The sequence below is a fragment of the Scophthalmus maximus genome, chromosome 8 (genome assembly GCF_022379125.1).
Source record: "Scophthalmus maximus strain ysfricsl-2021 chromosome 8, ASM2237912v1, whole genome shotgun sequence".
NCBI lineage: Eukaryota > Metazoa > Chordata > Actinopteri > Pleuronectiformes > Scophthalmidae > Scophthalmus > Scophthalmus maximus.
The window spans coordinates 13,470,001-13,496,127 of record NC_061522.1 but is presented as its reverse complement, the minus strand read 5'-3'; the positions used below and the strand labels follow the sequence as shown (position 1 = coordinate 13,496,127).

The window sequence follows — 26,127 nt, the reverse complement described above, 5'->3', positions numbered from 1 at the left end:
CTTCTCCACTAAACTTTATTCAATTGTACATCTTATTTGAATACTATTTATGCTGAAATGTATTCTGTCTCACATGTACAATGAGTTCACTGTGATTTACAAACTGTAAACAGCAGGCAATAAAACCCTCGAGAGCGAAGGTAAAAGAAAAAGTAACATTAAATCATGTATAATATGAAACCTGATGCAGTCACATGAATTTATTGAGGATATTTATACCCAATTTAACTTGCACTGTGGTTCGAATTAAAATGAAGGATCCATTTTTAGTGGAATGATTCTCTGGGATTTAAGCCAATATTAATCTCCAACTTTTGCCAAATGAGCAGTTTTACTGTTGCAACAGCAGGTTTATCATTTTATTAGCAAAATTAGTCACTTGTACACAAACAGTTTGACTCAGTCAGTATAGATATTGTTTTTTTATTTTTCTGCTTGGTTGTTTGGTGCTAAAAAGTGAATACCACCCTGCAGGGTATACTGTATGACACTTATGATTGTTTTGTTTTTTGTAGCTTTTTTGCATTTTTGCACTCCTCCATGTAGCAGAAGTGCTACATTCTGCTGATATCAAGTCAAGAATTACTGATCATTTTTTGTACAAATACTTCTTCTGCAAATACTGTAGAAAAAAAATAAAATATTCTCATATTTAGATATTTAAAAAATTGGAAAAAAAATTCCCCCTGGACTCACTGTTAACTTGAATGGAAATTGAAATTGCTCTGAGTGAAGGATCAGTCATTTTCAAAACCCACTCTCAAGGAATACACCCGGTGACAGGTGTCATATTTAACCATGTGAAGAGATTTATTCCAGACAAACTGTGAGGTGGCTCTGCACAACATATTTCAGTATGCAGCTATTCAGCCAACCCTGATTTTACGAGAGCAGTTTAATGACTATATCCTTCCACTTTATGTCTTTTTAGAGAGGTACTGCCTCCACAGGCGGTGTTCTCTGAAATCCCATCATGTTGGAAAGAAGTCCCTGGAAGATGTTCACTGTGTGGGAGTTGCAGTATTTTTTACAAGGACCCATGCTGTGGTCTGACCCTTGACAGGATGTGATGTATACAAATTATTCAATTTTTGTGCACTTGCTTTGTGTTGCACAAACATTTTCAGAGAACAACACTGCTCTGTCTTCTTGCTCCTTGTTTTACGCCGTCTGTGTAGACATGGCACAGGTCGAAAACCATTACGAATATGGTCTTCAGCTTGAATCTGCCCTGAGAACTTTGATGCGCTCCGCTGGGGGAGCAGCATCGGAGCCAGCGACACTAACAGACTTCACAAACTGATTAAGAAAGCTGGCTCTGTAAAAGGCTGCAAGCCGGAAACATTTGAAGCTGTGGTGGAGAGGAGGATTGTTGGACAAACTGTTATCTATCATGGATAAACCCGGACCATCCTCTCCACCTCACACGGGACAGACAGCAGAGCTCCTTCTCCAAGAGACTCATTCAGCTTCGCTGTCACAGGAAATCTTAACTGTGTAATAAAGTACATCTATCTATTAAAACGGTACCCAATGGGGGTTACTTGCAGTTGATTTGCATTGTACAATTAACTTCAATTCTAATACTAAATTCTAATAAATAATCAGCCTTAGGTTAGGATAATTAAGGAATTGTTGTGGTTTTTGGATAAATCCACCTTTTAGGAAACAAATGTTAGATGAACATCCAGTATGTCAAGCTTTGTATGAAAAGTCAGTTTAATTATTAAACCATTCATAATCAGACACTCAATTCCACATGCTTCCTGTGAACAGTATTACACATCCACACAGAGAGCTGTGTCAGGAGCTCTGCAGGCCCTACTCAAAAGCTTTTGGTAAAAATTCATGCTTTCAGGTATTTCAAAACAATGAAATGACAGTGGCCTACAAAATATATTCAGTGTTTCGCGCCGTTGCTTATACATATGTCCATTTCATACTATTAGCCTGTATACTGTCACCAACCTCTATTACAAAGCGAATAAAAATGTTCAGACCTTATATTTGGATTAAAATAGCTCAAATAAAAGACCAAAATCAATAAAATAATTCTCAAAGTCATTAAATTAGAAGAATATCCTCTCTGAACCTCTCCAGATCATCGGACTGTTCCAGTTATATCTCATATTTAGATTATGAAAAATACTAGATGCACTATACATGTAGATACAACAATTAAAATAATACATTTTAAGTTTTTTGTTTTTTTTTGCTTAACTGCAACTAAAACCAGGGGTTTAATGATCCTATTGGCTGGCTCGTCTCCTAACCAATAAAATTCAATCCAAATCAGACATCGTGTGAAGAGAATATTAAAATGTAATCCCAGATAGCGAGCTCCACAAGGCACTTAAAACACTGACGAGTCCAGGTCATTTCCCCCTTCTCTCCGTGTTGGAGAAAGGCCACTTCCTCTTGGAGAATCATGGCTCAAGAGTGGGAAGAGGAAGTTTCAAGAAAAATGCAAGGATCGTTGGCTGAGGGTGGTGGAGGGAAAAGAAGTATCTTGTGAACATACTGATTAAAGAAAAAAGAAAAAAAAGGTGGGTGCATAAAATAAAGAGACAGTGGTAGGAGTGTGTTATGAATTGAACATCATAGAGAAAGACTAGAGGATACTGGCAGACAGGAAATGAATGTACAGACAGGGCATTTACATTACAGAGCAGCACTGGCATGTTTTGCGTTTGGGTGCCTCCGGCTCCTCTCCCTGGCTCGCCCTGGCTGGGCCGTGTGTCTCTGTGTTGGCTGGGCTGTTAGTTGCTGCTGGCTCTGCCTGACTGTCGGGGGCTTTGGCCTGTGAAAGAAGGGGCTCCTGCTCCCCCAGCCCTGCCTCTGTCCTCTGGCTCTCCTGGGGTTCAGCCAGGGGCACCTCCTGGAACTGGCCAGACACGGTGGCAGGACCTTGGGCTCCCTCCGGTGACACTGCAGCTTCAAACTCAGCCTCGGATGCGACAGTGACAAATTGCATCTCAGAGTAGACCGGCACTGAAGCCACTGTGGTGCCCTCTAGATGAATGGCTGGCGGATCTTCGGATTGTTTGTCCATTCCTTCAGCTTTTGTCTCTCCGTTTACGCTTTCGTTTGTCTTGACGTCACCGTCCACATCTCCAGTTTCTGGTTTTGCCTCAGCAGTGCGCTCAGTTGCCTGACTCTTCTCTGGCTGTATGAAAGTTTCTGGGGCCGTTTCAGTTTTAATTATCTCCTCCACAGTCTCCCCGTCCTCTTTGCCTGCTTCTTGGTCTGGCAGAGGAGTTTCGTCTGACTGTATGGCCTCCTGCTGATCTTCCTCGGCTCCAAGATCCACAGGTACATCATCCCCATCATCTGTGATCATCACACATACGGCTCTCATCACCAGATTTCCCTCTTCTTCCTCCAAGTTACTGTTGACATCTGGAACGTGATCTGCCTCAGAAACACAGCGGCTCAACACCGGCTCCAACTTCATGCTCACATCACCCTCAGCAGCACCAAGGACTCCGTTGGTGTTGGACTGAATACTCTGTTCAGAGGCTTTGTGATCAATGTCTGCATTGAAGTCTCTTCCACCATTGGTTAAGACAACTGCAGTTCCATCTAGCCGCTGGCTTTTGTTTATCTTCACGTCATCTTCAGTTGATTCTGAGGGGGAAAAAAAAAAATTGATAAACATTACTCACTTAGGATATTTTCATACATTTAAAAGATGCTGAGTGAATCTGCAACTCTCTCATTAACACAGATTATTAGCTCTCATTGTGGCTGGTGTACGCGCGCCATTACCTGATTGTAATTATAGGTTGTTTTGCCAGCAACATGTGGCAATAGCTCAATATGGCTAATTTTTATGTAAGGTAATGTTGTTAGCAAAAGCTTCTGCCATCTACAAATGTTAATGAATTACAAGGCCAAGTCACTGCTGAAATGCAGAAGCCAATAACAGGTAACAGCCAGAGGCCAGAAACGGTGTAGTAATGAATATGACTGGGGTATCTCTTAAACCACTATGAGAAAATACCACAGTGAAATCACTTGTAAAAAACAGTTATTCTAACCATTTTAAAATCAAAGGAAAAACTATTGGTTTATGTTATTGTTACAGACACATGAGGAAAGTAAGCGGGACTTAACCTAGAGACAGAATACAGCAAATATCAATTGTATAGCCAGGACAAGACTGCTATATGCTCTGGATGATTTTAATAAAAATGGACGGGTCAAGTCTCTTGTCCACTTCAACAACTCAAGTAGCATCCTCACTGACATGTCCATGCACCTGCTGCCCTCTAAAAATGCAAGTTATGCACTTGAGTGCGTATTAGCATAAATGTATATGCACAGCCTTATTCAACATGTGTAAATATTCATCACTGCATGTATGAACCTTTTGTGAAGTATGGTTATGCCCTTGCCAACTCTTTCCTTTATCATTCAAGTTTCTTAGGTTAATGTACACGATGCATACAGACACACACATCCATAGGGGATTTCATGGTTTATCAGGGTATAATGTCAATGGTTATAGGATGCATCAATGGAGACGAAATACGATTTCTTCTTGTTCAAGGTTGACATCACAAACATTGGAACGGTGTGATTTATGACGTGTTTAAACTCGATACCCACCTAATGCGGTTGCATTGTCTTCTCCGTTGTGCACAACAACTTCTTGGACCATTTCTGAGGAAGAAATAATTGGTTGGTTTAAGAAGAAATTGTGAATTACTACACAATGGAGAACTGACTAAGATGCACCTATAACTGTGAGAATTACCATGCAGCTTAATTGTGACTTTGGATTTTTTATGATACTGATGCAAAAGAGAAAACATCATCATGAGAAAACAAAAAATTCTAAATAAGAAATACTTTTCTATACATTGTATGGGAAGAAGTAACAATATTATCAGAGCTGCAGCTGTAGAGTAACAGCTTATGGCAGCTAGAAAGGCCGTTTGTCTGCAGATGTTTAAACTTGTCAAATTCTGTGTAATAACAAGATGTTTTTCACATTATAACGTGATGTTTTCACATTATGACATACAAACTAATCACTCAATATTCATCAATTTATCTATTCTCCACAGACGTTTCATCATTCAAACATGTTTATCACATTAAAAATATCTTGTTTCACAATATTTCTTTTGCATTGTAACTTGATATTAATCCGTTTTTCTTTTAAAGGCATGGCAGCAATACACTTTATTACACACGCAGAAAATACCGACAGTATGTTAACAGAAAGCGTCTTCAGTGTGAAATTTGAATCAGATTAATAATTTCCCTATTAAAAAGCTAATTGAACGACAATCTAAAATGCACACATAGTTTTTTGCAATTATCCAAAAACCAAAAGGTTTCTCTGGTCCCACTCACCTGCTGCAGCCTCTGCCACCTCCACTGCCTCCTGCTGGGTAAAGGGAAAGAGGCGAGGAATTAAATTCGCTATGACTCAAATGGTGAAACTGTTTGAGTTCATGCTGACTGAACCTCTAGTGTGTTTTTAAAGGGAGTATAAAAGCAGAAAACAACAATAGAATGCAAATACTGGAACATTAAAAAAGCTTAGAGGGAAACCAGACAATATCAGAAACGCTGTATTTCTATGAATATTTCTCCCTGTTTAAACTGTTTCTATCGTAGACTTTAAACAACCCCTGACAACCAGACTGTAGTAAACTAGCGTGTGTGTCCACTATGGCCTCTCAGGTGGATGAGTGCAATGATTTTAACTGAGAAGAGGTCAGGACTTTCTGCTCGGTCACAAGAGAGAGTGATTAAGCTGAAAATTCCTACCTGACCTATGAAAAGTTGACCACTTTGACAGTGTGATGTTCTTAACTGCATCAGATCTACATTAATAAATACATTTTCACTTTCAAGAACCTCCAATATTTTGGATTTGCCAGATATTAGGCTCTTAATCACTCTCACTTTGCCCACTCAACCAAAGATTTTCTGGCAGATCTATTTTTATACATAAGATAAGGTAACCAGTCTCCCAGGATGGGTACAGTCATAGCCTGTAACCGCCATTAAAGATGGAATCCTCTTTTTATGACTTCAGTCGATTTGAAATCATCTGATAAACTGATAAATGAAAATTTTGAAAAGCCATTTTGATTATTGCAAAGTGGATCAAGTGCTAAATTGCTGATGGAACAGGGCAGCTTACATTCATGTTCTGGAACAGGAGGTGCTACATCAGAGGTACATTAAGAAAAGAAATGCATTATTCATGGCAAAAAGCCACAGACAGAAGTTGTGGGAAATTGTCTGCCTAACGGAAGATGATGGAGCAAGCTTGTTTAACACGTATTGAAGCCACCTTTCTGTCTACAGAGTGTGAGTGTGAGTGAGTGTGTGTGTGTGTGTGCATTACTCACCACTTGGCCATCCTCCATCTGCTCCTTCTTTTCCTCCTCTAAATGCTGACTGTCTGACTGCAACCTGACATACACGCACACGCACACACAACCACACACATCAGATCTATACTAACAATGCACTTTTAGCCTACAATAATTTTTAAATGCCGGAATTTATGATTACAGTCTTATTTTATTATCCCAATTTAAGAAACACTACTGTAGGCAATTCTGTTTCCGAAACAGTATGTTCAAATTTCCCATGAGGCCATGTACAGTGAGCATGAAGAGTCTTGTGGGAAACGGAGGCAGAGCTGTGAACCTTTTCCAATAATAAGATTAGGATCTTGGAGCGTCGTCTTCAGGGACTGGACAACAAGAAGAGTCTTGTATTGTCTGGCGAGGGTGCAGGATTATAGCCCTCTCATTCTCTGCCTCTGAGCTCAGGACTGGATTAAGATTTAACTTTGCCACAGCATACATAATGCAAGACGGCTAAATTGACAAGAAAACCATAAAAGGAAAGCTACAACTATCATTAATACATAAAATTTTAACTCTGAGGAAAGTCTCACACAAACACACAACCTCACACACTGTGGCCATACTTGTCAATGTGGTTTTCGGCCTCGTGGGCGTGGGAGCCCCACGGAGGGGAGCGGGGGCCTTGGCCGTCCGGGGACGCTGGGGACAAGGGAGCTCCCTCCATCAGCCACTGATCCCTTAGTGACTTCCTCTGGAATGGGAAAGAGCAGGAGAGAGAGGACATTTAGTACATTTTCATTAGTTGTGTATTATGATAATATGATTACCTTGTGCTATCCAGGCAAAATGTAATTGAAATATAATGATATACACCGTTGGATGGTATTAATTTATCAACCGTCACAGATTTTGACTATTAAATATCACTCACAACCCGGAACCCATCCGTCGAATACCTCGGGCTCTTTTAGCCCATTGTCAGCAGCACCGCAACTCAATGAGCAGAAGTGCCCACTGGCAATTTTTTGCATCACTATAATGGACTTTAGTGAATTGTAAGGAACTTAATTTGCTGGATTAGCCAAAATCCGACAGAACTGTGTGGTTATTTTAATCCGTTTTAATGGTTCATCAACTGAGTTTCCAGAGACATTTTTTTATTATCCCAACGGTCCACTCGTACAGCGGAATAACCCTTTTTTTTTTTACCCCACTTTGAATTGAAAATTAAATAGATTATTTTACATGTAATTGCCATTTTAAAATATGAAAATATGACAACAGATGAATTGATAAATCCAGTGAATTTAACGAAGGTCTTATCATTATTTTATTATTGAGGTTGAAAACAATTTGAGAGCTGATTTGGCCCTTTGTTTCCTTTGTAGAGTACAGTGCCAGCTTTATGCTTTAGATGTGAAGATTCTTATTGATCACGCAACATCATCGGGGGCATCTGATTTGGCACAAGTCAACCAATATATACAACACAATACAGCCAGAGTCGTAAAGAGCCATCTTCAGCGACAAGAAGAAAAAGGAGTCCTGTAACAGATGGTCTGGCCTCCACAGAGTACTGCGCCTCACAATTTTTCCAAAATGCATTTATGCAGACATTAGCAAATGAGTGAGGGTTAGTGATTTTGGAAACGGTCAAAGCAAAAGAGTGAGGACTGAAGAGAGAGGAGGAGAAAGATGCATTGAGCAGTGACATGAATAGAATGAGAAGCTGTAGTGAGGACATAAAATGTGGTTAATTGAGAGGTGGGGATAAGGGAAAAAGAAGGTGAGACACATCTGTCCATCCATGTCAGCAATCTTCATCTCTGTCACCCAACAGTGAGAGTGCTGGCATGCATTTTATAGCATGTGTGAATGCTTTATTCACTTCCTTTCTATTTTTATTCCTGCACTGCTCTCTAGGAAATAGGCATGACCCAGTGAATGAAAGCTGCCTGGGGCTACTTACCATTCCCTCCTCACACAACACCAAACCAAGTGCTTTCAAGTTTTACAAAAACAAGAGCAAACAATTCTCTGTAGTTTGTAGAGCTGACTGCTCTCTGAACATCATTTTCTAAAGAGACTGTTACAGGAAACGCAACAACAACAACGCAGGGCTCCTTTAAAGTGCAGTACTGATTTAAGTAGTTTCCATCGCTCAGTCGACCTCAGCCTCATGACCTTTAAACTATCAAATGTGGAAATAGAGATTTCTCATCATGTATCATTATGGTTACTTTTATTTGGTGCGTTCAGGACCACACAAATTAGCACAATGCATTCACAGTTCTGTTTCCAGGACACTGTGAAGTATATCTTATGAAAATGTTTGCAAACTTTGTCAAGTTTTAAGCAAATACAGTCGTGTTTTAACTACTTCCAAAAAAAAGTTGGAAAGTTATTTCTTTTAATATCAGCCCCCCTTCAAACTTGGTTATTTACCATTGCACAATCAGACAGAGGGTTCTGATGATCAAAATGATGTTATGATGATGGCGGTTGCAGTGGCAGCAGCCAGGCTTGTCAAACCAAGCCTGCATTTTATTCATCCCACAAATATATTTTCACTGCTATTTGTGCAAAAACTATGTAATCGACAAATACATTCAACGATAAGAAACTTAGAATCGATGTCTTGTTCTTGAGCAAGTGTTATGTTTTCAACCATTCAATATTGACGCTGAACAGGAAGCAAAAAAATGAAAGGAAACTCTTCAAATGGTTGCACAGTGTAGATGTTGAACACTTCACTGAAACTGCCCAGTTTCCTGCTTACAAGAAGGAGAAACATTTTTTTCAGGCAAATATATAACAAACACAATTGTGTGTTCTCCTGTATGTCCGCGCTAATAACAGAGGTTGAAGGGTGACAAGTATGACAATTATGTAGCAATTATGTAGCAACCAGTTGACCTCGTTTCTTGTTTCTTTAAGCAAGCATGTGTATCACTAAAGTGCCCTTGAGCCAGACAGTGAACTCCTGCCGGTTTTAGGAAAGCTGGTCTGTAGCTGACCCTGGCAAGTAGAAATCCTGAAACTTATATTGCATTTAATCAAGTAAAATAGACATGGTTATTGTTTATTTTCATAAATATGTGGATATATGCCCTCAAATCTAGTACAAAGCCCTCACGGCAGATTCACCTTCTACCTACACCCTTACCTAGTCCCCTGCAACCTATGGCCCAATTTTTCAAAAAATCTGGCAACTGTTAAGCCAGTAGCTACCTACTTAGGTGTACTGTAAACGTCACAAATGCCATCTCTGTGTTTTCTCATGCAGCACAGAACAAGCCCCGCTCTGTTCCCCTCCCTGTGCTTTTGGCTGGACAGACACAGCCCCTCTCTAAACTTCCCTGCAGGTCAGGAGCTGTGTATAAGCTGCTGCACTCTCCTATCACATCCTTACATCTACCCAGGGCTTAAAGTCAATTTCAAAGCTAATGAATGTACTAAAAGCTATGATGATATCACCTTCCGCGAGAGAGAGAGCGAGTGTCGGAAATCATAATTTAAAAATGAATCCTTAAAGCTGGTTGAAACTTGAATTTCGATCTCACGGATGCAGTGCATCTATGGACAGAGACACGGCGAGAATATGCAAGACATTCACAAACACACACATACTTGCATGCCTGTCTGGACACAAACACATGATGCACAAATTTAACACAATTTGAGGAATGTGCCCCAGGGCAGTGTGGACACGGTGGAGTAGGAAGTGGGAACGCCAGTCTGGAAATGATGTGAAAACAATAGAGCAGCTTTGTGACTTTCAAAGTGTGTAAACACCGACATAAAAACTGATTTCAGCAAAGGAAGGCTTGCCTCTAACCTTGCGAGAAACTGGCAGAACCAGGAAGTGGGAAAGGTTGTTCAGTTCGTCTGTGTGTGTGTGTGTGTGTGTGTGTGCGTGTGTGTGTGTGTGTGTGTGTGAAAAGGAAATTCATTTGGAGGCAATCTGCTTGCTAACAAGCTGGAATGAGTCTGCTGGGGATTTTAGCTGAAAGTGTGTGTCTGTGTGTGTGTGTGTGTGTGTGTTTGTGTGTGTATATTAGATCATCCTGAATATGTGTGCCACACCTTCAGCTGCTGTAGTCGGAGTTTCTCATCCTCCATCTCTCTTCTGGCCCTTTCCTCCTCATCCTGCTGCCGACGCTTCTCCTGAAAGTGGGAGGGAAGAAAATAAATAAAATAAAATAAAAGTGAATTAATGCAGAGGGACTGAGAGCAAGAGGGGTACATCTTTATTCAAATAGAAAGAAAGCGAGGAACACCGGATAAACTCAGATCAGCAGCGAGACACAAAACAGGCTGATGTAAATGAATAAACTGACAGAGAAAGGGAAGTGAATAAAACATCACTTAGAAAAAGTGAAACGAGGGACACCTGGTCAGCCATCTGTCACAATGACTGTCACCATAGATATCAGGTATACTCTATATCCCATAATGCTCAGAGCACCTTCCCCGTGGCAACCTGGAGTTGTTTCCGTGGTACAGGGGACACCCTGGCTAACCACATTGCACACTCGATAAATGATTTAGGAGTTACAGACAGCGCAGGGAGCACAGCTTAGTCCCTTTAGCTTCTATGCAGACAAGACTGGGTTGTGGGCGAAAGTAGACAAGTCGCAGATTATTTGTAGACCTGCCTATAACACGATCTGTCCAGGAGATCCTGTAGAACCGGAATATGTTAAAAATAAAGTTATGAAAATCCATTGAACAAAAAAGTTACAATCTCGTTGAAATAGTTAGTTCAGTTTTAACAGACACTGAGACGTCTTTCCAGTGGTGTTTGAACCGATTCTCCAGTACGGATTAAAGGGCACATAAAAGACACAAACCGCTTCGGGATATTAATTTAATTTTTTATACATAGCTATTACATCCTCATATTTCCATTGCATTCTTGCCAAGTAAGGATCATTAGGAGCAATCTGCCCACACAGCCAACTGTTTTTGATTTATTTCTTCCGATTATAATACAAGGAATCATGGAGTTTGATTATTTAAATCATGAACTAGAAATTAATTCCTACTGTGGTTAATTACCTAATAAATACAGCAGGAACTTGACACAACCTCTACACCATTTGTGACATAACGGTGCACAAACTTTCAAACAGACTGCCGTCATCTGTCAGACGGTGTCGGCTGCTGACCGTGAACAATCCAAGCATCTCTGCTTTCAATGCAAATGTGAACAGTTCAACGCTGCAGTGATGGTGGCGGCGCCTCAATGCATGCGTGTGTGTTTATGTGTGTGTGCGCGGTTGTGTGAGATTGTTTGTTTGCAAGGACTCACAGCAATGGCCTCCAGTCGCTGTTGGTACTTCTCCGTCTCATCCATCCTGGAACCTGTGATACAACAAGAGGGGGTTAAAGGTTAGAGATCGGAGGTCACACGAATGAGAGACAAGTCAAGTGAATCATTAATTTCCAGGATTTAATGCGTTCACTGGTTTGAGAGAATGAATCCAGGCCGTGATTTCAGATGAATCATCAGCAGTTCAACCCTTTTAGCTTTTTCTTCTTCAGTTTGAGATGTTCATAGTTTGAGCTGTATGGTCGTTTTATTTTCTTTCTGTTTTTGCAACTTTTAAAACGTGTCTGTTGTCTAAAGATTGTGTGAAGAAGTGAATCAAACAGCAATTCTGCTTTAGTCCCCTAACTCCTAAAGTCCCACACCCCTGATACATCAGAACTTATGACGGCAGCTAATGGGTGGCAAAACATATTCAGAGGCAGGATTTTTATCGTTGCTATTTGTGAAGTATGTAATTAGACCAGTTATGTATACGGTAGTACAAACCTTTATCTGCCCAGCCATCATTGCCCATTATCCCCCTTATAATTCCCACCATCACCAACAAGAGTGCCCCCTCACCCCCATTAAGTCCTTTTTTTTGCCGAAAACTGACAATAAATGGGACAACATTTTAGCTCCCCAAAACTCAGAGGTACATGAGAGAGCATAGACTCGAGACATGCATAGCAACCAGCACTCACAAGCCATAACTCAGACGGTTTCAGAGAAAAGCCTTCCAACCTAATGAAAAAGAACAAAAAAGATCTGCTTTTAGAGAAAAACTTTCTAACCTAGAAAAAAATAAGTAAACTATCAACTCCTCAAAAGAAAAAACAACAACACTTATTTCTGCCCCACATTGTCATTCTACACTGGGTGGGTTTTATAAATAAAGACTTTGTAAAAATAATTATGTTGAAAACACTGTTATTGGAAATTGGTGATTTTTAGGCGAAGGCAGTAATAATCTTCTAGTAACTGACCATCCCAGGTGGTGTGTATGGGATTCTGTCCTACGTCAAAAACCACACACACACACACACACACACACACACACACACACACACACACACACACACACACACACACACACACACACACACACACACACACTTACTTACTTTCCAGGTGCATAACCCATGAAACCTCATCAAGCTCTTTTCTGAGACACAATGCGGAGATCGAACTCAAAAATGACCTTAGTTTTTACATCAAAATTCAACTGCACACCGTTAAAGAGTGAACAAATATACTTCTCTTTACCTCATTTGCAAACTGCCAAATCAAGTTTTGAGGGATCAACCCTCAGCCACATTACTCGTTTCTCATGACCACCCCCCCCCCCCCCCCCCCCCATCCAATGCTCACAAACTGTACAAATGCAGTTTCTCATTTCTACCCAGAAGGCAACTCAGGAGAGCTGATGCTATTGCTGCTCTTCCTATATAATATATGTTTTCAGCTTCAGGGGATGTTGGTTATCGTAGTGAGAAACTTAACCCTGCCAAGTCCTGAAGGATCCTTCGGTGCTCTGTAGATATGGGGTGGGGTCACAGGGGAGGATTAGAGTCAGAAAATGTAGGTGTACTGTGTATGTACAGGAAAACAGTAGGACGAAACAGGAGAAGGACAGAGGGAAGATTTTGATGGGGGAGCGACCGCTGCCACGCCTTTCATTACTCTGGAGCTCTCTCGAGACAGCAAAGAAAATACACATATACACGATGTATAGAGAGGTTGAAAGACAAGAGACAATGCTCCCTTCAAACACAGAAGTGGTAGAATCTATTTTTTTGTGTTTTGAATGACTGGAGGTGCAGCGACAGCTTACAGTATAAGCCTCCATCGCGAGTTGAGGCTTGGGGTATCATCAGGGCTCCAGGAGAGCGCCTAGAATAGCAGCCAGAGATAAACAAGCAAACAAAAACAGAGGCTTTGATGAGGAGGTATTGAGGAGCTCCCCGTAGACACACACTGACTTCGATAATTAGACATGATTCAGGAGGTTAGAGAAGGGAAGGCTGACAAAGTCAAAAAGTTAAGAGACAAAGAAAGTCAAGATGGCAGATAGGGAGAAGACTGGGGGCGAATGAGATGACAGGAAATGAAGCAACTTCTTTGGGATTTGGATTCAGAAAATAGGATAACCGGTGACATTATATAGACCTAAGAAAAAAAATCGTTCACGGGGCAGACAAAACAAATGGTTGTTAAAGAACTGGAGTAACAGAGCAATTACAGATTGAATCTACTCTGTTTTCCCACAAGACCCTGATCATGCTCCCAGCTAAACGCAAGAGTGCACGAGTTGCATTCCTGGATTGTTTCATTCAAAAAAGGGGCGTCAGTGGAGGAAGAGGTGGAAGTTGCTACCCAGAGAGATACTTTGAGAAATTAGAGATAATTCGGAATATTTATGTATTCTTATCTTTTCAATTTCCTCTTTTGACGTGTGTCACATCTATCTTCGGACCAGGTGTCCTTATCCTGGGTTCAGATCCGCTGGTTGTAAAGCATTTCATTTGAAAATTAGTTTAATTCACATGGGCCAAAATCACAAATTACAACTTAGCTGTAAAAAGGTGTTGTCACAGCCAGCTATCTCCCATTAGTTTTTCTCTTCAAAGAGACAGATATGTAATCAAAAATATGCTGTGTGCAAAACTGCAGAAACTATATATGTTGTAAAAATACTAAAACTCTGAAAAACAGGATGACAATATTATAGATACTACAAATCATGGAAGCTTAACAAATCATGCCTGTCCTACATTGGGCAGAGTTCACATCATGAAACCCATTAGGAGTTTTATAAATGCAATTTCTTTTACTTTAACCATGATTCTTCTCACCTTAAGTGTGAATTTTCACACTCCCACAATCGTCTTGTGGTTTCCAGAGAATCCCACAGATGTGCTGTGGGACTGAACAAAACCTGCATTTGTTCATCGCAGCCTTGCCTGTTAATTCACACTATATCCAACAATCTTCCAGAACTAACCAGCAGCAGTAAAACACCAATATGGCACAAGGCCATCGACACAGCTTGGCTGCTACAGTATTTCATTACAGCCTCCATGGTCTACCTGTAACACCTGTTTCATGCCAACACGGGTGACTAAAACGACTTGAAGCCTCAATTCCATAAAAACAGGAAGGTTTGAAGGCGTTTATTTGTATCCTGACTCAAACACTTTCCAGTTGAGTAGTCAGCCGTCTGACCTCTGAGTGGTATGGCCTCCAACACGACCAAGTTTCTCCCACCTTACCCATAACCAACTGTAGAAGCTATAGGTCAAAGACAAGAGTAGAGGAGAAACAGGAAGGTGAAGTACATTGTATGTGAGCACTGCAACGATACAGATGCTCCAATGGCTCTGTTCTATTCAAGTGTCCCAGTAAACCACGACGATGTGACGGTGAACCAGCATGCACAACACCAGGACCCTGAAACTGGGGCATCTAAGTGGAATTCAGCTATCGATAGTTTCATTATTTACGATTGAAAGGCCGATTGATCAGTCATTTCATTTGCCAGTCGAATCAGGCATTTTGAGATAATCTGCGTGGTCTGATGCCTGCGCTCACAAGGCCATCAATAAAAATATTCTCCAGAAAGATCAGCAAACATCGGAGTAAAATGTTTGTTTTTGTTTTTTATCACTAAATAATAATATTACCAAAATATTTTTCTGTGTTCAAATGAATTAAACATGTGCATTGAAGTTCAGCAATTTTGTGTCTCATTCATTGGTCATTAAATCTATCATTAAATCTATCGATGCAAAAATGAAAAACTACATAATATATCGACATTATACAGTATATTGGCCATCAGCTGTCCTGCTCTCTAAGTGTATGCTTTGAAAAACCAATTTTTTTTCAAAAACTCTGACACGTCAAAAGGCCTGTCAACAGTATGCAAACTCGTAGCTAAGGGGACATCTTAAAGCATTTATGCATCAAAAATTATTAAATTACTAATTGATTAACTGTCTCAGCTCTAATTTTGTTTGAACAGAAGTGAACAATTGTATCTTGCAGCCCCTGTGTAAATGATGAGATCTCTGATGGGAAACTACACAGATGCCTCTCAGTCATTCAGTCTTACTCCAACTTGTCAGTATAGTTTCATGAACAAACATTCCTCCGGCGCTTCTGCAAAATAATGTATATTTGCCTTCGGAGTGTGTGTGCCTGTTTATTCAACAATGTATATTTGCCTAGCGGGTAACATGAAGTGTAGTGACATTAGCTCTACAGGAACAGATGGAAGAACATTAGTGCGTCCGAAAGAGAAAACATTTAAGAATGATTGAGTGTCACAGAGGGTATGACAGATTGACATGGCAATTTTAAACAGTATTAGTATTCCACAAAGCCAAAGCTTTTGAATGTTGAAGAGAATCTCTTAGGCGTCACTACAGTATATGATAGGTAGTCCTTTACTGGCTTGTGTGACAAGGCAACAGGAGATTATATATAGAACAGGACATTATATAAAGAATACATAATGTCTGTGGTGTGCAGTAGCTCCACCACATGAAATTAGATAAGCTGTCAACGCAAAACACGTTTCAGCAATTTGAAGAATGTTTTCATCGTAAAACATCTCCCCCCCATAGGATCAGGAATTGTTTTTATTTCAAATTATTTTAAATCTTTTTTTCAGCTTTTTTTTGTTGGATTTTACAGAGTGGTTAGAGTAAGAGCCCGACAGATTTATCGGTTGGCTGATAAAATTGGTCGACATGAGGCTCAGTATCGCTGTTTATGTTTGCCGATATGAAAACTTTTATTTTACAGAATGAACAATACAGAATACATAATGTGCGTTCATGTTCACATAAAAAAAAATGTTTATTTTCTTCATTCAAGATCTGTATATTTGGTTGTATGTGTGTTTTCTTTTCATTTATAGTTATCTTTAATAAAACGTAAAGTATAAAGCGTCAATTAAATTTCTTTGACATAAGGGTTTGATATCCACATTTGCTAGGTTCTTTATTTTTCTAATATATATTCATCAACTGGTATCATCTGGTCAATGTAGAAGAACTACTAAATCTCAGTGAGAAATCTCCTTCTGCAAGCAATGTAGAAATATCCTGTTGTTGTGAGATGCTATTAGATGTTACACCACTGCCTTTTGTAATTTGATCAATATTGTTTTAAGGTTATCTTGTTTAAAATCTTAATTTTTGGTTTAAGTTACCTCAATTATTGTGTGGTGCTTTTAAAGGAGTCCCTTCAGGTTTGGGGATTTCTTGCCAGTGATTTTGTGGCCGCAGAGCTCATCTCTCAGCGCTACAACACACTCACTCGTTTAGCACAGGATTTCAAAGAAACTAATTTAGATTGTGCCATTGTTTTAAAAAAAACACAGCAACAATGTTTAATGATCGTCTCATTTTGGTCATGAAAAAAAAGGTTGCTCCAGTCAAGCAGGGATAGGAGAGGACATTTTAGCAGAGAGGTAATAGCACATGTTTGTTGACTTTGAACCCACAGAAATAGACACTGGCTGCAGTGGAGCATGAAAACCATGAACTTTCGGTCATGAGACTGAGTCTGCACAAGACTGCAACACAGGGCACCTTTCAGTTTCTAGACTGGGATTAATCATTGACAAAATCTCTGATGGGAAATCAACTTGAGCGGATTATATTGTATACTGTGAATATAATATTCACGAGTCAAGGACAGCAGACAAATTGTTATCATGTAGCATCAATTTGGCAAAAAACTAAGATGTTCTTTGCGGCTGGAGAGCACGTAGAAAGATCAGAGATAAACAGAACTGACTGATTCTGTAAATACCAGCCACTGAACACACAATGTACACCGAATTGCTAAAATAGCTTCAGGTCTGTAGGGGGTGGGAGGGTCATTATAAGGCCACCCAGTGACATTTTGTTTTTGTGTGATGATGCAATTACACTGCTGTTAGACCACTGCTCCCCCTGCGTCTCTGCACTTTGCAGTTTCTGCTCCATTTCTTGGGCAGATGGGGGGATGGAGCTGGGGGATGATTGTTTTAAAGATGGAAGAGAGTGGAATGCAGATACAAGAGTGAGGTGTCAGATTGTATGCCCTCAATTACATACTTTCAGCACATTTAAGTTCTACCATTTACAATTTTATTAATTTCTACAAACGGTATTAGACTCTATTGGAGAATTTGAAGTGTAGTGTGTTTGTTTGAGGCCAATTTTAAGTGCTGCTTCTACATGTCCCATTTTCCTGCTTCTTTTCCAACTCAACTTGTAGCATTTGAACTCCAGAATTGAAGGGAATAGAACTGAACCAGATTAGAGCAAAGGAAGCAGAAGGTCTTCAAATACACAGAGCTATATAGCCTGAGAATAAAGTTTTCAAACTTTTCAATTTCGGACAGAATCATATTTTCAGGCCTGAGAGACAGAGAGACGGAGAGAGACTATTTCAAGGCCACTGTCAGTTGAAAATATCCTTCTGTGTGTATGGGAACAGGAAGAGACCAAACATCGCTGTCCTCCAGGCGATTAGAGACAGAACACGCAATCGCAATGACCGTGATCTCTGAACTTGTGCATCCTCTGCTGTCATCACAGGAACAGCTTCGCTCAAACAGACAACAGTCTAACTTTTACAGAAATTCTCAGAGAGAACCTTGATTTGGAAATGGGGCAATCAAAGAGAAAAATCACACTGGCTTGAGGGTTGGAGAGTGCGAATTGTTGTTAAGCGCTTTTCCATCAGCTATTGATTTTCAGTTGCTTTACAGACTCAGCACTAGAAATTAAATTATCGGAGATGGATAGCCTGCTTATCTAGATAGAAATAAATCTGACAGTGTCGGAGGGTGTGTGTGTGTGTGTGTGCGTGTGCATGTATATTGCAAGAGTGTGTTTAAGTGGGAGGGTGGGTGGTATGGGTGGAATATGTGTATCTTGGATGGTGCTTTTGCAACAGCACACAGCTGTTCCCCTGATTGACAGACCAGGTTGAGGGAATGAAAACAGTGCATTCCACTGCTCTGCGTGTGAGCGCACATCAGTGAATGAAGGAAAGTTAACGTGCAATAAGTGTGTATGTGTGTGTCCTACTGACCCCACAGTAGCAGACTTTGGAGTGCATTAGGAATTATCAAAGTCAACAACATTCATCACAGGTTTAGTCCAAGTCATTAATCAGGCCTGCACTTCACAGGCAGGCATGACATTGCTACTGCTGCCGAACCTTTCAAGTAACATAGAGGCTCAAAACTGTGTGTGCTTCAAAGCATCAAAGATGCCATCAACCCACCGACCCCATATTTATCAGCGTATTAACTTTGCAGTATTGTGAGCTTGCACAAATGATCACAAACGGAGCACTTGCAGCAAAGGCATCACTGCAAGGGAATATCCAAAGAAATCTTCCAACTGGTCCTGGTGTTCCGTGGTTAGACCAAAGCAGGTTTTGCTGCTTATTAGTATTAGGGTTATTACTGTTATTATTATAATATGAATAACATTTACAAAGTCTATTACTCCATCATCCTACAGGAAAAAAATATTTCTTGGCTATGCTTAGCCACCACAGTTTTTCAAGATCCCAACAACACCTCAGCAAAATAGAGTTCAAACAACAGCTTTTACACCAGCTGGAGAAAATAACTGAATGGGCAAATGCACATGTTGGTCTGAAACAATCCAAACAGTTTAGGTGTGAAAGTACTTTAAGACAAAAAACAAATATTCTCACACTTAATTACCAGGTGTGTCTTACTGTGCATACTGACAGAACACGTCATCATTATTTCATTAGAATGACATTCACTAGACAGCATACCTCAGCCAAGGCTGAATATTCCTCCATCAAGCTGCACCAAATTGCAGACTCATAGTTATACTCAGTTATAACAGTATTTTACTTTCATCAAGATCCACATTATTCCTTGGGAAATCAGTGAAAATGTAAAAAAACAACAACAGCAACAACCCCACACCCTATCTCGCAATGTAAAAGACAGTGATAAAACGATCCCTGGATCCATCCCAATATCTAATGGGTTCTTTTTTGGCCCATGTCTCATCCTTCCACCCAAGTTTTTGGGAAATCTGTTAAGCAGTTTTTTTCGTGATTCTCCTGACAAATAAACAATCCAACAGGGGTGTAAACAAAACCTCCATCACTGAGGTTATAAAGCTAAATGGCTGCATACTACTTGAACTTGCCCTGTGAGCGGTTCCCAATATGGGGGAGGTTCTGATCTCTAGCCCTGTCAACCATCTACTGAGCACATTTAAAATATTAAGTCTGGAAGGATTCTGGATATGAAAAATCAGCTCCACAGCCGTTAAGCAGAGTGGCAGATCAAAACTGACAGCATGGTGATGCCTTTGTATAAACGTTGTCATCCATTCCTCAAACCAGCAGAGGGGCTGAAGAGATTAACACGGTCATCTGGAACATACATATGCATGTTGAAGCTGAAGAATAATGCGCTATGCAGCTTAGATGAGTCATCCTGGCTTACCAAGTACGACTATATGCAGGATTATCCTTATAATCAGACTGCGAAGAAGTCACATTGTTGCATTGGTCCAACTGTACGCAAATTCTCGAACGGTTCAGTTTTAATGAAATGTAGGAAACTCATTACAGGATTTTTGGCCTTGATGTATGTATATTCACACAGATTATGGTTATACAGTATGTTCATAAATATTAAACAACATTATTTGAGGGTCTACAGATAGAGGGTAACGTAAGTTGCACACACTCTAGGTAACACAATGCACCACCAATGAAAGTAATGCAATTTTTATATATTTGCAGTTTTACAAACTGGTTGTCTGTGGCAGTATCTCACCAAAAAATGCTGATATTATTGATATCCTGCTTTAATAATCTCTATAAACCGATGTTAAATTGTTGTCAGGCGAGAAACCAATGGCTAATGAGACCACTGCTAATGCAAACTGAATATTTCCTACTGTTACATCTTCACAATTAGGGAAGTTGACCTATTATGAAGTAGTCACAAGGAATGCAATGTGTTTGTCAATGAGTTTAGCACTAACTGCTATTTCCATCAAAAAATAAAATAAATAAAACATTCTTTTAAGGGGGCATTTTTTGACAGTGGCAGGGAATAGAGGAACAAAAAGGAGCAGCCACAGTGAGGTGTTAGACAGAGCTGCAGGCGACAGGCTGCACACCTCCACGGCTGCACACCTCCGCCATCTCAACTCCATTCACCGTGCCCTGCTGTTCCCAGACTCATGCAGGTCACAGAAGAAGATGGAAAAAAGGCAATTATTGCCTGACTTCAGTATTGAAATGGCTATGGTTCATTTTGCTGCCCCAAAAATTCTCAGAACAGTAGTACCAAACTGCATTTGCTTTTATCACAAGCAACTTCTGGTCTTACCTGATTAACTACAATTGCAACTTTTAGTTTTGATTAAAAACGATAAAACATTTTGTTTGACATTTTGTTATATATATATGGTTATGGCTTCAATGCATCCCTTTCAGACACAACTCTATTAGGGCTCGGCTCGCGGCTCGGTTCAGCGCACATTGGATATTCGTCACAGTGCACAGCCGTCAAAGTTCAACTAGGTTTAACTTTGACCACTTTGCACACCGTGCTGCGCGTGCATGATCGATGATTGAACCATCCCGATGTGGTTTCCAGTCATTGAAAATAATTTGTTTCATAGCGCAACGGCGCTGTTGTCATGTTATGTCTGAAAGCCCCGTAACAGATCATTGCTTCAACATCCCTTGCTGAAGGGACTCAAAAGGAAAAAAATGTAATAACACTTATACTATATATGGCTGGTTGGCCTAGGGGAAACCCCTTGACAGCACTTGGATAATGTGCAGTAAAACACATACCAACATGAAAGCACTGGCAAAGTTCATTGTGTACATATACTACTGTAGACCCGGTCATGACCTCATGACTTCAGAGCCAGAGACAGTGGATTATCAACTGTTGTAAGGCAGACTGACTTAATCACTGTTGTGTCAATATTTTGGTTTTCACAAACTCTATCTACAGTTTTATCTCCACAAACATTGTGCATAGACAGTTGAGGCACACATTAGCATTGGTAAGAGGCTAAAGACTGTATTTTAACCCTGAGGTGGAATGCAGAGGTTGTGAATGGCGGTATGCTTTGCAGACGAGTCAAGATTACAGGCTAGCTAAGGCTTCACAGGAAAGAAAGAGTTTGAAATAAGTCAAGTCGCTGTGTTATTGTGTCAAATGAAAATGAAATTGAGAGAGCGAGAGAGAGAGAGAGAAAAAAAAGGATACACAGAAAAGGAAGCAAAAGGTCCATTCCATGGACTTCTTCATGGAATCTCTGTTGAAATAAAGCCCAGTGCAAGAATGTGGACAGACCTGCCCTCATGACCTGCCTCAGCGTCACAGCTGAGGTCCTGAGGAGCAGGAAGAAATCTTTAGGATTGGGAATATCTTAGGAGAGAATGAAAGAAAAGATCAAGAGTCAAATAAGACCCAGAAAAACATAATTGAAAGTTATGGAAAGTCTTGCAAGGAACCAGAGTTTAAAACAAATGAGAATGTGAACTTGAGGAAAGGAGGATGGGGATACCAAGACACTACCAGACAACATAAACCTTCTGCCTGCATCTCCACCGAAAACCAAGCTCAACAACATGCATCAAGTTAACACAGGGATACCTTACAATATGTGCCAGTCTTCATTTTTGTCACAATCTCACATGCAGACAGATACCTGAGGGAGTTTCACAAGAGCCCAAGTGTGACAGAATAACTTTAACAACCATGGTGCATGTACAGTTACAAATATGTCAGTGCCTTTCGCATGTATTCATTACTGAATATCTGCTGATCCCTCACCTCTGTCCAATTAAATCTATAATACACAGTGTCTGCACAGTGCACACTATCTTAAAATACATGTTCCTTAGACCTCTGTGAAATTAGTCATCTTTAGATATGATGGATGACTAAATAGCTCTGCAATCAGAGAATATAACCAGCATAACTTGGCTTTAGTGTTTAATTTATTATTCAATCAACATAAAATAACTTGTTGCAATTCTTCTATTCATTTAATAATTTAGGTGATCTTTCAAACAAAATAAAATCTCCCTATAATCACTGGCACTACTTCTGCTGGCACTAAGACCTGCACAATGCCAGTGAATGAAGGGCGATGTGTCCCCCCCCTTTAACATAAACTGTCACTGCCTCCTCTGCTCACGGATGCACACTGTCAATGTGGATCATCATAGAAAGTGTTGGCTGCAGTTTATTCATTTATGCTGCTTTACGGTTTAATCACTCACCATGCTCTGCATTATAAGGAAGCTCAGCTGTGTTAATGGAAAGCAGGTTTTGACAAGAGCCGTTCCCACGGTGCAATGGATTACAATAAACAAGGGGCGTGAATTGGATCTGACTTAAATACCAATCAATTAAAAAATGCCTTGCCTTGGCAATACCGTTAATGCAGACTGGCTCAGGACTTTTGTATTCACAAGTAAGCCCACATCGTTCTGGAACAGCACTGATAAACCACAAGAAAACAAACTCTTGGTTATACTTTTCATTGATTTGGCCTTTTTTGATTGAAAACTCAGTAGTAGAAAGTGCTAAAATGGTTGTGACTGTGCATGTACACATGTAGACAATATTATTGTTGGTAAATGTTCTTTCCGCACTTTGAACATGCTATGTAACACATGTATTGGCTTGTTTCAGTGATTTGTCTGTCTGTGTGTGCAGGATTAGTCTGTGTATGTGTGTGAGTGTGTGCGTGTGTCTCTCAAACAGGTTTGGAGAGGAATGCAGGACTGGTGTAATCCAGTCTCGGTTCATTTTCACTATTGTCACAGAGTCAAAAGCCTGTAGTCCAGTGTGCCGTGGGGCCTCATAGCTCAGTCACTATTAGTATTATAGTCATCTCAGCCAAATCAGAAAAAAACACATCAGGAACAACAAAGAACAACAAGGCAAACAAAAATTCATAAACATTTATTCATGGGTACATTAAACCCAACTCAACATATATTATTTATCCTAAAACCTCATACTTTGAGTTGTAACACCTCATCTGCCAGCAGATTAGAAGACCTTGAAAGGTCAGGCCATAGAGTTTGTTTAAATTTATTCTGCAAGGGTGTTGTGTCACCTTGAAAATGTCAAGTCAGGCAACGTAATGTTTAACTTTCCTCCTTTGTCATTATCTCTGTGAACAAACAAACTGAATTCCAGCCCACCATTAAATAAATTACAGACAATATGCTTATCCTTACATATACAGCTTCCAAAAATCCCGGAGGTTATAGCTGTGACGACAATGAAGAAGAAATTCACATGAAAATGACTTTATATAATTCATTCAATGTATGTTAATTGCAGCACTGATGTAACAGAGGAGTTTTGATTTGGCAATCATGATCAAAATCACATTCATAAGTTGAGGGTTAGGATAATAGCATAAAATAGACAGTATCAGATCCAATCTCAGGCAGGATTTAATTTCACCTCTGCAATTAGCTTTCCTGCAATATCAAAAATGAAGTAGCTGAAACATTTAATCTAACATTCATTTTCCATCCATGTCTGGTTCCAGAGCCATTTGTACCAGGGCTAAAGGTCATGGGTGGTTCTCAGGACCCAACACTGCGGGGTTTCAATTCAACAACTTAATTTACAGCACCACTGTGGCTGAAACATGTTCAGCAGGCTGGTACTGAGGGATGCCTCCTCTCTCCATGGTAACATAATGTGTTCAACCAAGGTTATAAACACAGAAGAGTCAAGATACTCTCTCTTGACCTCGGGAGGCAAATAATATGAGTTGTCCACCACTGGCCAGAGATTGACGACTAAAAACACAGGGCATCGCCCTGGTAATCGCTGATTAGATGATTTGGATGCCAGACTGTTCAGAGCACACTACCAAGAGTGGTTCTCATTTCTGCAAAGACTCAAGGAACAAAACCAGAGCCACCAAAATCAAACAAACAACATCAACCGGGTAAATCCGCTCATTTCAATGTGGGAAGCAGATCTGTTGTTGCCATTTTCTGGAATTCAGCAACAGGTGAATTTCTTCCTATTAAGGCAATTTTACCATTTAACTGACTTCGAAAACATCATCTTACATTAGCTGCAGGCTTTGGAAGGATGTGTAACATTGGACAGTTGGCTGGTCTCGCTAAATTGTGACAAAACAATTGCATGCAAACTAAAATATCCCAATTCTAATGTGTACTCATGCTCTGTCAGAATTTTAAATGCATACCTAAATTTAAGTAAACAAATTATCCTGTTTCCTCTGTGTTGTGCTTGATGCCCAACAGGGCACTGTAACCTAGTAACCACAGTGATTCAATTCTTGTGGTTGCATTATTTATGATTCATGTTTAATCCTCGTTTCATTTGCTCAATAGGAAACCCAAACCATACTAGCATGTGACTGTCCATAAGAGAAGCCAGACTTAACAATAAGGTGATTTTCTTACATTTGCTTTGTATATTACATTGGATGCATTACTGAGTTTGTTCATTTATATAGGTCTTTACGAGTCTTATCAACCACTCTAAGTGCTTTACAGTACAATTCACATTCACCCATTCATACAGCACTTCTTTACGCAGCTCTTTTTCTATCATGTATCATTCACACACCGCCAGCACAGATGTCAGGTGTAATATGCGGTTCCTTGTCTTACCCAAGGTAACATGGGAACGCAGCTGGGGATTGAACCACCAACCTTCTGCTTACTGGACAACCAGGCTAAGCATGGTATTCCAGACATCCCTCTCCCCAGCATCATTTTCCAGCTCCCCCAAAGGGATCCAAAGGGCAGATAGGATATATATAATCCCTCCAGTGAGTTGTGGGCATACCACAGGGTTTCTTCCCTGTGCACAGAAAAACCTGCAAAGAAAGGTGCCCAAGAAGCATCCCCATAGGAGCAGTGGGACCTAGATCAACTGGTTCTAAGCTTCAAATAAAGAACCATGACCTATGACTTGGAGGTGCTGACTCTCATCCCAAACGCTTAACACTCCGGTCTGATTAAGCCAATAAAACCACATCATCTGCCAAGAGCAGAGACGAAATTCGGAGGTTCCCCAAATGAGACACTTTCTCTATGTTACACATTCAGACTGAGCCTGACCAGGCCTCAGGTCAATGCCAGGTCACCAATCGCTCAACAGTGGGCTCCCCTTCCTGGAGAGGGCACCGGCTTCTATTTTTTAGAGTCGGGTATGGCTGCAGCCCTGGAGCCTCCCATCTCATACCATCCCGTCTGGTGCCGTCCCAGAGCTTCTTCTTTTCAAAATAAAAGCTTGCGTCTGGTCCGCTTCGTACTTGGAGTTTTTTTTTTAACTAAACAGTAACACCAATCATGCGAATGAATAAGATACTTAAAAATGATCATGGCATGAGACAGGATGCTCCAAGCTACAACCATACAGTC

General features: G+C 40.3%; 1 protein-coding gene across 3 annotated transcripts in view; it reads right to left on the bottom strand.

Annotated features, from left to right (window-relative positions):
• Positions 1-1,701: 1,701 nt before the first annotated feature.
• The window catches only part of palm3 (paralemmin 3), a 27,987-nt gene continuing 3,561 nt past the window's right edge, over positions 1,702-26,127 (bottom strand). Inside the window, exons 3-10 of one of the 3 annotated variants that reach the window (XM_035637410.2) lie at positions 13,490-13,548; positions 11,656-11,708; positions 10,428-10,508; positions 6,965-7,092; positions 6,375-6,438; positions 5,365-5,395; positions 4,612-4,665; positions 1,702-3,627 (exon numbers count right to left, since the gene is read on the bottom strand). In XM_035637410.2, coding sequence (XP_035493303.1) covers positions 2,657-3,627; positions 4,612-4,665; positions 5,365-5,395; positions 6,375-6,438; positions 6,965-7,092; positions 10,428-10,508; positions 11,656-11,708; positions 13,490-13,529 — 1,422 coding nt within the window. In that variant the 5' untranslated portion in view covers positions 13,530-13,548 and the 3' untranslated portion in view covers positions 1,702-2,656. Of the gene's footprint in view, positions 3,628-4,611; positions 4,666-5,364; positions 5,399-6,374; positions 6,439-6,964; positions 7,093-10,427; positions 10,509-11,655; positions 11,709-13,489; positions 13,549-26,127 lie in introns of all 3 variants that reach the window. The other 2 variants (XM_035637409.2, XM_035637411.2) reach the window with 2 other exon arrangements.